Below are 17,158 nucleotides of genomic sequence, written 5' to 3'. Positions count from 1 at the left end.
GGTGGCGCGCACAAGTGGAAAGTGACCTCACCCAACTTGGAGCGCAAAACTGGAGACATCTAGCTAGGGACCGAGCTAGATGGAGAAGTTTGTTGGGTGATGCCCTAGTTCACACAGGACTGTAGCGCCACCTTAAGTAAGGAAGTAAGTAAGTAGTCACGTACTTTTAGAGATGTTAAAAACTTCAGGGTATCGCAATGGTTCTACTTCTACAATGATCTAAAACTAGTTATAATGCCTTCGATCGTTAGTGCATCACCTTAACCTAACCTATCTCTTAACTTCGACTGTGGTCATATGGATATGTGTGTGTACTGCTTCATTATGAAAATTTTAACGTCGAAAATAAAGCGAAATAAAATGATAAAACGTCAAAAACTATCACCTTAAAAGAATTAAATGTGAATACTGCCCAATAAAATAATTTTCTTAAAATTTTTTAAAAAAACCTTAACTGTCAGCTGTCAAATTCATAAATCTAAAAACACTAAGTTTGGGACTCAACCAATTCACAATATTTAAAAAGTGTATACAATTGATAAAGAAAATATCAGGGGTGGAATCGCTGATTTGTGATATATGACAGTAAAATGTGACAATAACATTTTTGTGACTTTAACTTCTGACAGCTATTTCCTTACCGTAGCTACGTGAATTGTAAAATTATAATTATTGTTTTTTACAAAATTGGACCTGTTCCTGTTGCGTTATAAATGAACGCAACAAGTTTTTTCTAAATTTAATTTTAATAAAAAAGGAAAACGATGCATTTTGCATCCACTTGTTTTGTTTACAATATTCAATTTGACAAATGTCATATTCCTTCTACACGAGGATGAGAGAGAGCGGGACGGCCATAGTCCTTCTGACCATGGTTCTCTCTGTCATTTTCGTGAGGAAAAAAATACCAAGTCTCGTTTCAGGTTTCAAAAGAAGGATGGTTTCCATGGAAGTGAAACCAAACCAGATGGACGGTCTGGTTGATACGTAAAGTTTCATGAGAAGTTACTCCAACTGGAGAATGGCCCACGGCCCAACATAAACTCTTAAAATTGTAAATTTTGTAATCTTTTTGGTTAAATTCTTGTCTTTATATAGTTAATTTCTTTTGTTTCACGATTAATTGTAATCATTTTGAAAATAATGTAATACGGGACAAGTTTTATGGACCTATGGACGGTTAAGTTGCGGGCAACTTAACTCGGGTGTAGAGTAACAGATCTTAAAGTATAGTTATTTTTCCCTTCCTTCCGAGCGGTCTTAAAAATTAAAGTTTAGTTGATTGCTTTAAAGGTTTTTCTCGATTTTTAATTTCTCGGTCTTTGTCCGATATCGAAAAAGAAAGTGGGGGTGGCTGAATGCAGCTCCTGGAATCGAAGTTACCTGGAAGTGAATCCAGCGGACGGCGAATTCCAGGATGACTTGCATTTAGCTGTGAGAGAAGAGCGAGTAAGCGGGATCGCGAGAATTTCATCACAAGTTGAGATCAACAAGCCGATCTCCGATTGGCTGTTGATGAAGTGATTGAAATCCGCCACTCCATATTGGCTGAAAGCTACAATGTCGGGAGATGGAAGGGAAGAGATAGGACAGATCTTGGAATCTGGCCGTCAATTCTTTTTGAGCTTTGAAACCGTGAAGATAACTTTCGGACTTAGACAGAAAAAAAAAAATTGAGAATAATCCAGAAAAATTAATAGTGTCGTTAATAGAAAAAAAAGGAAAAAGTGAAAAAGAAAAAAAAAAAGGAAGGAAAGGAAAGGAGAAATATCTATTTGGGGTTCTGCATAGGAAAAAAAAGATAAGTAAAATTTTGTGTATTTCCGTTTAACTTGTTTTAATTCTTTTATCCCAATTTTATTTGTGGGAATTAAGACCTTAACGGTCCATTATCCATAAAACTTGTCGTTGTTTTTTTTTTGAAAAGATCCTGAGTTTTTATCCTGCTTTTGCAAGGTTTCTCAGGCACATCGTATAAATAAAGTGTTTTCTTTTCTTGGTTGTACTGTTTCGTTGGTGCTTTTCTCTTGGTTTGTGTTTAAAAAAAAAAAAAAGGTTTGCAATTTCCTTTTCTTTTATTTCAGGAACAAAAAAAATTGCTGGCGCCCTTTTTCTTACGAAACGTAAGACCGCCCCTGTGGCAATTTATAATTAAAGTAATAATTTTGATATCAAAGTGATATCACATTTTCATGCAACTTTATCAATCGATTCATCGATTGATTGTTAATTGCTGAATTTATTTATTTCTCCTAAGTTCATATTTCGCGCGGGTGTTTTGTGTTTTAGGTTAATTTCTTTATTTTTGAAATCTTAAAAGAAAATAAATTGCAACATTCCCTGCAAAAAATGAAATTAAATAGAAGAAACACAAAGAGAATTATGAAGGCAACGCTTTTCTTCTTAAGTGATGCCAAATTTTGAATACTTTGTGGTGATCCCCTTACCGAGATGAAAAATTAAAGGTGATTACAGATGATGATCACAAATATGACCATCACCAATCATATTATCCGATTCCACCCCAGGTCCTTGAAAAATGTAAGTCCTTTCGTATATAAAGATTAGTATAATTCGTTTTCTGTTCATTACAAACGTCAAAGTCAAAGTGACATCTAGAACCAACTTAATCTTAGCAATGTTTAGATGTAATTTCTTTTCACTTTAAGGCTTACTTTATCATATTTTTGAGTACTTCAAGACGCAATAGTTATCAATTAAAGGTCCTCTAATCGCACAATAAATTTAAGACTGCATATAAAATTTCATTTTTAATATTTGCTTCCATTTCCAGTATTACCAACTTTAACTTATATATATTTTTTAAAGAAAACCAAATTTTTGTTTTGTTTAAATAAATATTTTTTTCTTTTGTTTGTTATCTTTTTACTTCAATTTTTATATTTTGTTTAATATGTATTCAATTCAATTAAACGTATCTACATTTTAATTATTCCAATACTATTGTACTACTATCATAATACATTTTAATAATAATAATTACAGTAATAAGATTTCACTCAAACTTTTTTTTTGTTTTTAATTTTATTTATAGAAGTTTGTTTTATTTAACTAGTTAAATTAAATCTTAAACAATTTAACTGTTATTTAATGTAAATATTAAAATATCAACAACCTCAAGTTCTTATTATTTTAATTTTTGTTTTTTTTTTTTTTTTAAATTAAATTTTATATGATTTTCCGTTTATATGTTTTTTTTTTAAGTCATTAAAAAATAAATAATTTATAATTAGTTATTTGTTTTTAATTTAAATATTGCGAAACTGTTGTTTTTCATTAGTTTTTTTTATAGTTTAAATTTTTTGTTTTATTTGAATTTAATTCTACAAGTCCAGTCTCTAATTTTGAATTGAAAATGGGTGATGATTAATATCAATTTATTAATTTAATATTTCATTTTGTTGAATTTTTTATATGTTTGTATATATTTTTTCGTTTAATAAATCCAAGGAGATTTTGATTAACTGGGGATAGAAGAGACAGAGAAAGAGAGAGGAGTAATAAGGAGATATAGTTGTAAGAAGAGTAAACACTTTAATCATACATGTATGACAATATATAATTTTTCTTTAACAATTTATTAAACTTTAAGTTTATCATTTTTTATGTTTATTAAAAATCAAAAATGTTAAGAAAAACTAAAATAATTTTTAAATAATATTCAAATGTTTTTTAACAGTTCAAAGTTTAGAATATCATTTTAAGTAAATAATTTTATTTTTTTAGAAATTGTTTGAATTTATAGAAAATGGACAACAAAATACTACTAAAATAAATTTCCAAAAGTTTAAGGTCAGTTTATATTTCCAAGCGAAAGACAGTATTTATGTATGAAAATATCAGCTGTCAAAAAAGAATGACATTTCTCATAATGACAAATTCTAAGATGGCGTATATAAATTTCATTTATGACAGCAGCTATGTTTGAACTAAATGGATGTGAAACTAAAATGAAATGTAATCCAAGGTTTATGTTTTTTAATGAAAATTTACTTTGCTTGGTTTTATAGAACTGAACTCAAAGACAAAAAGATATTTTAAAAAAATCATAAATAGTTAGAATGTGCTAGTGCCGGTATTAACACTTTTAACTATAACTCTGCTAGTATCTCAGAGTTATTAAAGCACTGGCGTGAATTGTAAATATTTTAAATTTCAAAGTTTGTTTTTTTTTTTTGTTTTTATTTAATTTTTTTGTTAAGAGCTTTTGTGAGACTCAACGATTGTGGCTTTAGCTGATTTATATATATTTTTTAAATTTATTCTTTTAAAAAATTGAAAGCCATTTATTGCAGTGTGATAATAATTTTTATATTTATATATTTATATAATATGTGGTCGATTTTATTTACAATATTTATTTTGTACATTTTTGAGTCTTTTGTGTGTTGTGGTTGAGTATGAAAGATAGGAGATATATTTTTTTGCTTTAAATAAAATATTTAACAGAACGAAATTTAAATAGAATTGGAAGTGATAAATAAATTTAAGAAAAAAAGAATTACTTTTTAAATAAACGAAAACAAATATTACTTATTTACAATATTTTTATTTTATTTTTAAATAATTTAGTATTTGGCAGTTGGGTTTTTATGTGTTACTTATTCCAATTGTTAAATAAAATGTTTTTTGCTTTTCTGGAAATGCCAAACGTAATACATACATATTTGGGTGTAATAAGTTTTTTGAGACTTGGTGTCTTCAAGTAAACTTTAAAAGGACATTTATAGTTTAATTCTAAGTCCAATCCAAGTTCCTTGCAGATTTTTCTCTTCAAATGAGAAATGAACTCAAGACCTATAAAATCTGTCAAACGCATCGAAGTAATGACATTTAGTAATCTTAACGCAACGTAAGCAACGGTATGTCAGCTTCCATTACAAAAAGAAGTGACGTCTGATGTGTAAGCATCAAATATATGATTTTTTTTGGCACAGGTAGATTTCGGCGCCCCGTGGTGGCCATTTTATTTCGATGACATCTGTCGAATGGCTGTATCAACAAGCAAAATTACCGACACCCAGGTTTTGCCAGGTGTTAATGCATCCACAAAAAGTTATCGTTTGGTGTGGATGTTGGCCCGGCTCGGGGAAGTAATTGGTAATTTGAAAACTAAGTCCGTAGGGCGGCTCCCGTCAACAGCGAGTGCTACAAAACGATGATAACTAATTTCTCTTGGCCAAAATTAAACCACATGGATCTAGACGACATGTGGTTGCAGCAGGAAGGCGCTACGTGCCACACAACAAACGCCACGACATCTACACACAACATCTACGTATCACTTCTATTTGTAGAAAATTGATTTCGTTTTTTTTTTTTAAATCCTTTATCCCAAAATAAATGCAAAAGTATTATTGGCTGTCATTTGTGTGGTTAAGTGTTGGCTACACTAGAAATTATTTTGACAGTTCACGGTTGTTAGATATGAAAAATGACATATTCTACCTCGCAATATTGAGTTTTTATATGAACATTGTTTTTTTTCTGAATTTTGTAATCTTTATTCTTCTATATTTACCCTTACCTAAAACTGTCATTTGTGAAAGTGTTCTTTTAAGGGTCTGTCAACACTTGACTTCACAAATGACATCTTTATTCAATTTTGGAGCACTGGTTCTAAGTTATTTTCGTCGTTTCCAGGGCCTATATTTTAAATTAAGACAAATATAAATAATAATTTAAAACTGTAAAAAAATATAAAACAGACATTTCTATTTTCAAAATCTTTATTTACATTTTACTGATCCTGCGTTTTTATAAAACAATCGATTTCGATAACAATAAACACAAATAAAAAAGACAAAACAGAAATCATTTATTAACAAATTATAAAACAAAATATATTTTGAAATATGAGAGTTTTTTTTTAATGATGTTTTTACATTTAATTTTGTAAACTTATCTAGTGGATTAATTTACAAATAAATAAACTCAAAAATTGGCAATTAAGAGATTCGTTTTTCGATTTTTTGTTATTATTTTTATACAAAATTAAACTTTTCATTTAAAAATCTATAATTTAACGATTTTTATTTAAAATTAATTTAAGTTTTCTTTTTTTTTAATATGTTCGTCTTTTTTTCTTATAAATGTTTGTTTTAATTTTATGTTAAACAAGTTGGTATAAATTATTTAAATTTAATTTAATTGATTTTTGTATTTTGATAGGATAATCGCAAATTACTTAATTTGTTTTGTTTTGTTTTATTTTTTTTTTAAATTTTTGTTTTTAATAATAATAAAATTTATTATTTCTTATTATTGCCATCATTTGCAAGGAGCAATTCCTTAACTTCTTTTTTACCTTTTTTCTTTTCTTCTTTGGCAATTAATTTTGCCATACGTTCTTCTTCTTTTTGTAAGCGTTTTTCTTCCTATAAAAATTGATGAATAAAGATGAATAAAATTTAAAAAAAATTCTCAAAATAAATTTGAATTCAAAATAAAAATAAAAAATGATGATTTTTGTTTTTTTAAATTTTATTTATTCACCTTTCTCGCTTCTTTTTCGGCTTTTAATTTTAGTTTTTCCTCCTTTTTCTTACGCTCGACCGATTCATTCTTTTTATTGTCAGCTTTCTCCTCTAAATGAAGATTACGAGAGTTTACAGTTAAATTAATATGATTGCTATTGGTACGATTTATATGGGTATTACTGTTATTATTGCTGTTTATGTTGTTATGGTTGTTGCTTATCAATTTATTACTGAATAATGGAAATGTTTTACTGGAAGAACTTGAATTATTATTTGAATTCAAATCAAATTTTTTGCCGCCGCTGCCAGTTCCAACATTGATTGCATCCATTTTGGTTGTTTCAACGGTTTTCAAACTGCCATTTGTGTATTTTGAATTTAATTTTGATTGTGCTGTTGTCGTGAGCATGAAGCCGTTTTTGGGAACCGAATTCTTGGATGTAATTGGACTAATTTTCGCCGAAAGACCTAAGGATGATGTGGCAGAGGTTTGTTTTGATAGTAACATTGTGGCAGCCGATGCCCTGCGAGGTGGTGAGGGGTCTTTGGCGAGGAGTGGAACCATTTCGTGGTGATTTGTTGCCGATTTCGTGTACGATGAGTATCTAAGGCAAGAGAAAAGGGAAAGAGAAGAGAGAGGAAGAAGAAAAGCAAAGCATTTGTACAAAAAAACGAGGTCAAAGCTGGGTGGAAATTAATTGTTGGTACTCACCGAAACCGAGGATTGCTAATGTGAACTGGGGAGGGATGTGGCACCTTGGCTGGCGATCGAAATTCCTTAATTGGGGGCAGGCGATTTTGTAGGTCAGCTATGCGACCTTTGCCAAGCCGTCGGCCTGGATAGGTATTTATCGTGCCATTCGACGTGGGTGATGATGACGATGACGAAGATGAAAGCGGTTTTCTAGGAATCGCCCCAGAACATCCACTCGGGCAGGTGCCATGATTGTGGTTATGGGTGTGATGTGGTTTACCGCCACCCGATGCGGGTGGTGGGGCCAGGTAGTGTCGATTCGATGCCGAACTCGCTGAACTTAATGACGAATCAACGCCACTCGAGGCGGAAGACGTTTTTGAACAGCTTGTCAAATTGGAACCACTTGAAATCGATGAGGTGCCGGAACTCATGGAATACAAACTAGCTGACTGGGCGACTCGATTGTGACCCGATTGGACGACGGAATGCGCATGAAACTGATGGTGCCCGCTGTGTGCATCGCCCATCGAATACGAACTCGCCGATGGCGGCAAGCAGCCAGACGCCGCCGAAGACCAACTTTTGCCGCCCATCGAGTAACTACTAGCCGATTCCTGAATACGCCATGTTCCCGAGCTCGAAGTGAGTCGATTCACTCGAGCTCGGCAGATGACACATCGCAGTGGCAGCAGACGCTGTGCCACCGCACTCTGTATGGTCTTCACAAAACATCGCCGACACACCACTCGATGGCCGCATGGCGATGTTTGCATTGTGGCACGTGCATTGATGCAGATAACGCATTCGTCTTCTTGTGATGTTGGTGGTTCTGGTTCACTTTCTTCAAGCTTGCTTAAGAGTTTATCCTGAAATTAAAAGAAGAAAAAGGACCATTAAGTTTTTGATTTGAATTTAGAATAAAAAAGGTTTTATAAAAGAAAAACTGTTTGGTATGGTCACTTTAGTCGAGCTTTGACTGTAGACTTAATGATGCCTAAAAGTATACCTCTTAATTCATGAATTTTTAAATTTCTGCCATAGCATCACGTTGTGGGTTGACGATGACGACGACAACGACGATGAGACTTCGACGACGACGAGTCTCAACGTTGCTGTTTATGTTGAACCTCTCAGTGTCCCTCCCGGATTCTAGGCCCAAACTTATGCCAAGATTTTGTTAACGCTTTAATTGAACCTCTATAGCTTAGCTACATATTGATTTATATAAGAGTGGTGCTCTTTGGGGTCAGGAGTTAGGAGTTAGGAGGGTCTCCATCGATTCCCATCGGGCTAATAAACAGATTTTCACGCAAAAAGGTCGTCGTGATTAGCCCAATCAGTTCCTCTGTTATGTGCAGAGGACTACATAGGACGACTGTAGTGTTCTACTTTTGTGAGGCAGGTGAAATTTGAATAAAATGAGGGTTGCAGAAAAGAGAAGTGGATTGGCTAAAACTGGCAGGTATCATTTATTTTTGGTGCCGTAGCCATATGCCTCCTTTTTGGACAAGAAAAAATAATGTGAAGAGGAAATGCTGGAGTATTTTGTGCCTCAGTTTGCTGTGACGTCATTCAATAATTGAATGTGAAAATGTTATATGTAGTTTAGGAAACATAATGCCAGACCAGGCCAGAACAACCTACCGACCATATATAGATTTATCATCTATACCGCATGTACAGTGTACGGCGACGTATGAATATTTGGGGTTTGTTTTTGCTCTCTGAATATGGCTTATGGTTTATTGGAGCTTGGTTATGTTATGTTAGGTCATGGTCAAATATTTCGGATGTTAGGTACCGAAGTCAGACACCATTGAGTGCAGATTTTGTTGTTTTTTTGATTTTTCAATCGTGCGGTTTTAGTTTATGGGTCTTAACTATAATAAAGTATACAGATAAAACTATAGATTGTGTTTTGGGTGAAGTGCTACAGAACGTATGCGATGCTATGTCTGGTAAAAGTTTTTGGTGGAACATGTGTGGTTTGGCTAGGGATTTTATGGATTCACGATTGAAATTGAAAAATACACAACTATACTTTTCTTTTTCTCTAATTTAGACATCATCCGTGGAATTATTTTGTTTTCAATCAACGGAGGGGGGATGCCTTGTAGAACGAAAAACAAAAGAGAATATATGCATATTTGCTTTTACTAGTAATTATAGTTGCTTTAAATTTTGAATGTATCGAAAGTAAAAAATAAAGCTCATTTTTTTAAATTAGGAAATGATAATTAAGAAGCTACTTAAAGGTTTCAAAACAGTAGAACTGGCATTTGACACTTGTCAAATTTAGCTGTCATTTGAAGTGTCATAATAATGAGTTCATTTGTTGCTTTTGTAGCACAGCTATCAATTTTTTAAAAGGAAGGGAGAATTCTCTTAAAAAGAGACATCAAATTAAAAATTGCCGTAAATTCTAGTGACCCGAGTACAGTTCAACAAATTAACAAGACTTTAGAAGAAACGATCAGAACGACCTTCCTCGTCTTAAGCTTGAGAGGACGACAGAGAATAGAGACGTACTTCTGACAGCAGGATTAGATCCAGGAGACTCCGTCTTGGACGATGACTTCTTTGTTGTCGAAGATTAGCAGGAGAAAGCAGATGACGTTGGGGTTGCTTTCCAGCAAGTGTACAAGGTGAATCCTATCATTCGCCCTATTCACAACCTGGAGAATAAAGCCCTGCAGTACCGCTTCTACCTGCGTAACGACATAACGCAGTGACGATCCGAGAACCTCTGTTTTACTAAGTTCAATGACGAAAACTTGGCAAATGACATCATCGCCGGGCAAAACGCCACTGGTACCCTATTAGGCACGAAGATAGAGCTCCAGCACATCTTCGATTTATTAAAGAAAAAAAATTCAGCAGGTGTCGATGGTATATCCAACATTGTACAACGAAATTAACTCAGGAAGCTGTGGACATTTATAACACTCTCTTTAACAACGGTCTGAATAATGCATATTATGTCCGGTCCGTTGGAGAACAGCTGTGGTACATCCTCTGCCGAAAAAGGGGGAAGGACAACTCCAATCCGGCGAATCTCCGGTCGATAAGTCTGCTGCTGAGTATCAGTAAGACATTAGAGAAGGTTATAAATAGAGCTTTGTCCAAGTAGGCAGAGAACAACAAAATAATTCTGGATAATCAGTTCGGCTTTAAGCCGGGATATGACACTATTCATGCTGCTTGTTTGTGATATCAAGTAGAACAAATCTAAAACACAATGTCTGTATCTGAAGTTAATCAGACTTGGCATAAGTAAAACACTGTTGTATATGATTTATGACATGCTTAATGGTAAACGGTTTATTGTCAAAATTGGCAATGTAACATCTACCAAAATCTTTGATATTAAAAATGGTCTTCAACAGGGAGCGGTTAACTCGCCGATCTTATTCAGCATTTACACCAGTGATCTGACAGCAAGTTTCACTTAGGAAATAGCGTACGCCGACGACCTAATTGCTTACAGAACGGCCCCGAAAATTGAGTTTATCAAGACACTTTTGCAGGGTGACTTCGAAAAGATTCAGTGATGACTGGAAATTGAAAATCCACTTTCAAAAACTATTCTCTTCAGGACTCCGCTGTCTGGAGCCTCAAGGGATGCGAGAAAGAACTGGAAAAATCTAGTGATCGTTGGACCGAATCGACAGCCACTGGCAAATTAAATTGTAGTAAGGTACCTTGGCATCTAGTTGGATCATTACTTGTATGAGTATGAGTGCTGCTCTGGCCTGAGCTAGGGGGGCCATTGCCTGACAAAACGGTTGTTTTTTAGCAGCCTCCTTGAAAATAGAGGTGATTTGCTGCATGGCCCTTATCTGGCCAATGATTATCTATGGGTCCACGGTATGATCCAACGTTGCCCCATCTCAAATGGAAAAGATTCAGATGTTTAAGAGACAATGTCTGCGAACGTTGCATTGGACTACACAGAACACCAGCGGAGTACAAACATTACTATTACAACCAGGTTCTATACAACAAAGCCAACATAAACAGAATAGATAATTCTTTGCTGAAGCTTGTCGTGATGTCGTCTATCAATGAGTACTACAAAAGTGCAAGTTTAATTGGCAACATTCCGCCCGAAGCTTTTCTCTATTTAGACAATCAAGGGCTGATACAGGATAGGGAGGCAGTTCCGCTAATCTACCAATTCAGCCGTAAAAACTGTATATAGGCGAATCCTTTACAGTCGAGTCGTCCTCGCACTGGACGTAGCCGAGTGCCTTCGGTTCAGTAGGACTGTTTCCGATAGGGACCGAAGAGATAGGGCGAAGCAAGCGTTTGGTCTTGGCCGGGTTACATAGGTTTAAGGATTAGCTTAAAAAATAAACACAAAAAGAGCTGTTCTAGTTTTTATGTAGTTTTGAGTATTTTTAAGTAGTATTATTGATTTTGGTTAGTTTTAATTAGGTTAAGTTTTATAATTTTTTTTTTTGGTTTTAAGTTTTATATAAATTAAAAAATAATAATAAAGATACCAAGTTTTTTTTTATTTTTTGGTTTTAGATTAAGTTCTTGTTTTTAAGTATTAAAATTGTTCTAAGGCTGAAAGGTAGTAGTTATAAGATAATGGATTAACTTAGAGCACCCGCATAGGGCCAGTAAGATATTTTGTTTAAGTTTTTGAAATTTACAGTAGTTTTTTAAGAATTTTTGTCAAGCTTTAAGATTTTGATAGAATAAAAGAAAAAATCAAAGCAAACCAACGTTTTTGTTTCACTTTGTGCATGAACTGCAGTGTGAAAAAAATATTTTTTATTCAAACCATAGTGTGGGAAATTTTGGCTTAGTTGACTTCCAGTGGATCAGAAAATGATTCAATAATAATTGAGTTTTTGGAAATGATAGATGATACAGATCTGATGTAATAGACGAGGCAGGAATCAATGTTAGAAGAAATTACATCCCTAGAAAGTTCTGGGAGAGCTAACTTTCCAATTTCTAACTAGCAAAGATTCACCGAAAAAACAAGAATATGAAAATGACATTTGTGAAAAGTCTTGCACTCAGAAATTCTTGCAGCCGAAATTTGCAAGTTTTGGGGCAAAAATCGGGAGTACATTTTTTCCTTTCTCGTTGTACTTTCTTGTTGCAACTTTCTTGAGTTAACAAAGAGGAATTTGTGAAACGTATGACTTCATACGACGCTGTACAAAGTTTGAGTAACCAAACAGACCTAAAATTTAAACATTTTTTATTTATAATAATGGATTGCTTGATAATAGAACAAAGCGTTATTATTACAACTCACTGCGGAAGTAGTGATTTAAATCTACCCATTTTGTGTGCATTACGCGATGATTAATAAATCAATTGTTAATATTAGCTGCGTTATGAACTAAGACATAATATGTTAATACATCTTTCTCTTTTTTTCCTATATTTGTTTACTTTTTAGTGTGTTCTGCCTCTTTTCTTACAGCTACATTTTACATAATTTTAGCATTTAAGACACAAAATAGCCATCTACCCGTCATAATAAAAACTATTTGATAGGTTTTTGAAATTGACCCCTAGTCAATAATATTCGATAGTAAAACTCAGTTATTGTTTAGAAATTTGAAGCTATTGAAGGCGTTTTCTAATGTCCTAAAATGTTCAAAATAAATACAAATTGAAGCTTGATAACCATTTACAATGACGTGGATACACTTCTTGAGGATTTAAACAAATAAACACCGAAATTTTGAAGACTTTGTTTTAACAATGAGTTTATTGCCAGGCTTAGCGGTTGAAAATCATGAATTAGACTACGTATATGTTGTAGGTAACGTCAATTGGCCTCCAAGATCAAGAGACATTACAAAATTAAATTTATATCGATGGGGTTATACAAAGACAGATACCAATATGTATTACAATATATAAGAAGTTATAAAACAGTTCAAACCACTTAAATCGACTTAGGAGCTTTTGCTTTTTGTGTACCCAGTTCAAAATTCTTAGATTTTAATGTTTCTTCTTAAATAAGTTTTATTTTTGTTTATTTTCAAATAGGCTTTTTCCGTGACTTCATCCGCATGAGATAGTTTTTTTTGGATATTAGTATGTAAAAACCTGAGCTGTACTTTTTTGTACGTACATATATGTTTGAATTGTGCCGAGATAGGATGAAGGATAGGAGTTAGGAGAAGAAGATAGGTTACTGCATTACATGTTTAAATACGAAGCATTTTGTTTTTTATTGTGTAGCATATTCGTAGTCAGACAAAACTTTTTTACATGTACCTACCCATAACACAGATGTTTTTAAACATGCGTTTATTTCATCTGCCGGTGTACCCCTAGTTATTACCGACATCATTCAGTGAACGATCTAGTGCTTCAACTGCTTTTTTGTGGGACATTCTACACTCATCCCAAACCAACAATTTACACTGCTGCAACATTCTTCCACGCTCACTACTTTTGCTGATATTACATACTTTTTTTCAAGAGCTAAATTCAACGGCAGTTTAGAACCCAGCGGGCTGTCCGACCACCACTAAGCAGTGTAGCTGCTGTTCCTGAGGATGCTAATACTAAGCAACGCCATTGTTTTTCACAATCTAAGCTAACAACAAAAGAAAAGTTTTACCTGTGCCTCCTGGAGCATCTAAAAATAGCAAGCCACCTTCCCGCTGGAAATTTTTTGTGTAACTGGGTTAAAAACAATTTTTTGTTCTAAATTTAAAAAAGGAACATCCTCTGTTATTCTCTGCTCTAGAGCGACAGTATCATAATTTAATTGACTAACTAAATCACTGCTCACTAAACCAATTCTCTGTGGTTCGGTCACCCCAAATTCAGACAAATCTTTCCCAGTTATATTAATAGCGTGATCTTCTACAAAAGTTAACGCCTCGTTGCAAATTATATCAGTCGGATTTTGTTCTTGAACTCTGTGTAAAATATCATCCACCATGTCATTTTTAAACTTATCCCACAATTGTTGAGCATTTGGCAGTCCACATGTTGCTACTAATATAGCAAAAAGCTCTCGCACTTTGTGAGCAAATTTGCATTGTGCGGCTTCTTCTAGAGTTAGTTCCCACTGGTTTTCGTTTTCGAATAACCCCCTGGCCTCACACGTCTCTCGAAATGTTGTAAATTGTTGATAATTATGCTTTTTTAGATCATTAAAAGAGGTTGGCCCACGCAAGTGATGTAACAGCATTCTCAAACAGAAACATTCCACGTTACTAACATGGACCTTGTTACTCGCATCTCCGGATTTGACACTAGACCAATTTTGAACTGGCACACCTTGAACGCGATATTTCCATTCTTTCCGTGTTGCATCCCAGGTGTAAAACCTTTACGTAAAGAAGCGTTCTTGCAAACTCATCTCTTGTACAGAGTTCAAAAAAGCGGTGAGAGTCGATAGCCTCTCTTGTAAATTATTTTTTGTAAAATAGACACTTTCGCCATTTTTTAAGTGCACACTGGGGTAAAATCTCCGTATCAAATTTCATGGAAATTGGTTCAGTAGTTTAGGCGTGATTGAGTAACAGACAGAGTTACTTTCGCATTTATAATATTAGTATAGATATTAGATAGTATAGATATAGATTTTCAATTTAAAATAATTTTAAGACTACCCGATACTTTTTCTTTAACCAGAAATAAAATATAAACAAGTGTCTACATTTTTTTTAATCAAGGAAGTTGAGGTACACATTTATTTTAATTGAATCATGATTGAATAATTTCGTTGATGTTATATATTCAATTTTTTTTTCCACTACAAAAGAGATAGCCTTAAAAATTAATAACTATTCCAAATTACTTTTAAACTCAGCAAGTTACTTTTACCAAATTCATAAAATAATTATACATATTTGAAACTGACCTTAGCTTGGGGTCAACTGAGTTCAAACTTTGATTTTTTTAAATCGATTTCATTAAAAGTAGAACTTGTTTTTTTCTTTTTTTTAAATGTATTTTAGTAAGAAAAATAATAATTTATTTTATTTTTATGAAAAATACAAATGAGATCTATTGTGTTAATATAATAAGCATTCAAATTCATTGCAAGATGGCAGAGCCCATTTGCAAATTGGTATAAGTTATGTACCTGCCTACAATTTGGTTGCTTGGAAGTTTTGTTATTTTAGAGATTCTCATCTTGTTCTATTAAACCATATTCCGAGGTCAATATTAAACAAATTATTACATCATGGATTTACCTTTCAATAAAAAATGATATAACGTTAGACAATATAAACAATTATATATGCAATGTTTAACACCAATATCTCCCAACTGTTGGCACGATTTGGTGGCAACAGAACTTATTTTATTAACTCTTCAGAGAAACACAATTGTCTGTGTGAAGCTGTTTTAAAATCCTTTAAAATAAATTTAATTAATATAATTATAGCTATATTTATAATTCATTTTACTATACTCACATTAGTTTCTTAATTTTAGGATTTTTTAAAAATTTTATTAGGTTATCTAGTTTATACAATTATAGTTTTTAAAATTCTGTGCGTGCTCAAATTATGGAATGAAAATGGTACAATAAAAAAGGGTTAAAATGGATCTCAATTTGTATGGCGGAGACTTCCGGCATATTTCTTTATCCGAAAGCCACTAGCCACTAGGGAGGTAATACGTTATGATTTAACAACCCAATCATACTGGGTTTGCAGCAGGGCACAGCCCAACAAAAACGTATGCACAGAAGTAGTATTAAGTAAATATTCGTAGCAAAACAGAATTGAGTCCAAAAGTAAGAAGTTTAAATTCTTTAATTTTAATTATCAATGTACACCCAGAAATCACTGTATTTCCACATTATGTGTTGATTTTGTGAATTTTGCTAACTATAATTTTTTATTTAAAATATCCAAATTCCCTTCATCATTTTTCCACTTGTTTCACTATTGCCCGTCAAGAGGGTGCTTCGATAACCTAATAGTACGAAATTCACTTTTTCCAATTGTGTCACGTTCTTTGATATATAATTTAACAATTTCAAAAGGTTATGAAGGGAAGATGGTTTTTAATAATGGCGTAGTTTTTATTTCCCAAAGTTCAAAAGATGACAGGTTAAAAAGTTACAGCTGTCCAAAAAGCAGGCTATTAAAAATTGAACTTCTTATTGGAAAACCCTTTATCTGCCTCACTGCATCTACGATTATAAACAAACAAGGATTAAAGTGTAGTTACAAAGAATACAATGACATTATATGATTGTAGAAAAGTTGAAAAAGTCGGTCCGGTGATTCCGTATTTCTGTCTATCCTCTCCCGTAAAATTTAGTCCAATGTGCCGATTGAGTTCAGGTTTTGAAATAATGGTTAAGCAGTAAAGCTCTGTTGCTATTTTTTAAAAAGACCAACAATAACATATACAAATTTCATGGTCGAAATTTCTCAATAACGTCTCTGGTTTCTTTTAATATAAAAATATAATTTTGCTCAGAAATTAAATTCTTAAATTTGCTCAGATATTAACGTAAGACACGCAACCGTGCATTTTATTAATATATTATTTAAAAAAAAAAAGAGGCTGGGACGCGACCCACACTGATAACTTCACATCCCGTCTGTCGATTTGTCTATATGTATTTTTACCAAATTTGCGTACTATTTTTTGTAGATTTTATTTTTTATGAAAGAAACGGACTGTTGGATTTTTATATAAAAATTACTGAATATTGAAAACAATATTTTCTCTGAAAGCTATTTGAGCCGAAAGTAAGTTTTAGTATTGTTTTTTTTAAGAGTTTTATTTTTTGTAAAAAAACTGTCAATTCGAATTTTTTAATGTTGAAAACAATATTTCTTATAAGATAAAATTAGTTTGAAGCCAATATATAAAATTTTTGAAGAGATATTTGAGTCGAAAATCAATTTTTACCAACTTTCTTACATTTTTTTTTTTAGGTTTTTATTTTTTGTAAAAAAACTGTCAATTAGATTTTTATCAGATGTCAAAAACAATA

General features: G+C 32.9%; 1 protein-coding gene across 2 annotated transcripts in view; it reads right to left on the bottom strand.

Moving 5' to 3' along the window:
* Positions 1-3,189: 3,189 nt before the first annotated feature.
* LOC129938739 (nuclear transcription factor Y subunit gamma) overlaps positions 3,190-17,158 on the bottom strand; it is a 125,615-nt gene continuing 111,646 nt past the window's right edge. Inside the window, exons 2-5 of one of the 2 annotated variants that reach the window (XM_056046466.1) lie at positions 7,213-8,063; positions 6,681-7,105; positions 6,517-6,608; positions 3,190-6,398 (exon numbers count right to left, since the gene is read on the bottom strand). In XM_056046466.1, the coding sequence (XP_055902441.1) occupies positions 6,273-6,398; positions 6,517-6,608; positions 6,681-7,105; positions 7,213-8,063 (1,494 nt within the window). In that variant the 3' untranslated portion in view covers positions 3,190-6,272. Of the gene's footprint in view, positions 6,399-6,516; positions 7,106-7,212; positions 8,064-17,158 lie in introns of both variants that reach the window. The other variant, XM_056046465.1, reaches the window with a different exon arrangement.

The sequence above is a fragment of the Eupeodes corollae genome, chromosome 1 (assembly GCF_945859685.1).
Source record: "Eupeodes corollae chromosome 1, idEupCoro1.1, whole genome shotgun sequence".
NCBI classification, from domain to species: domain Eukaryota; kingdom Metazoa; phylum Arthropoda; class Insecta; order Diptera; family Syrphidae; genus Eupeodes; species Eupeodes corollae.
This window is presented reverse-complemented; position numbering and strand designations above follow the sequence as displayed.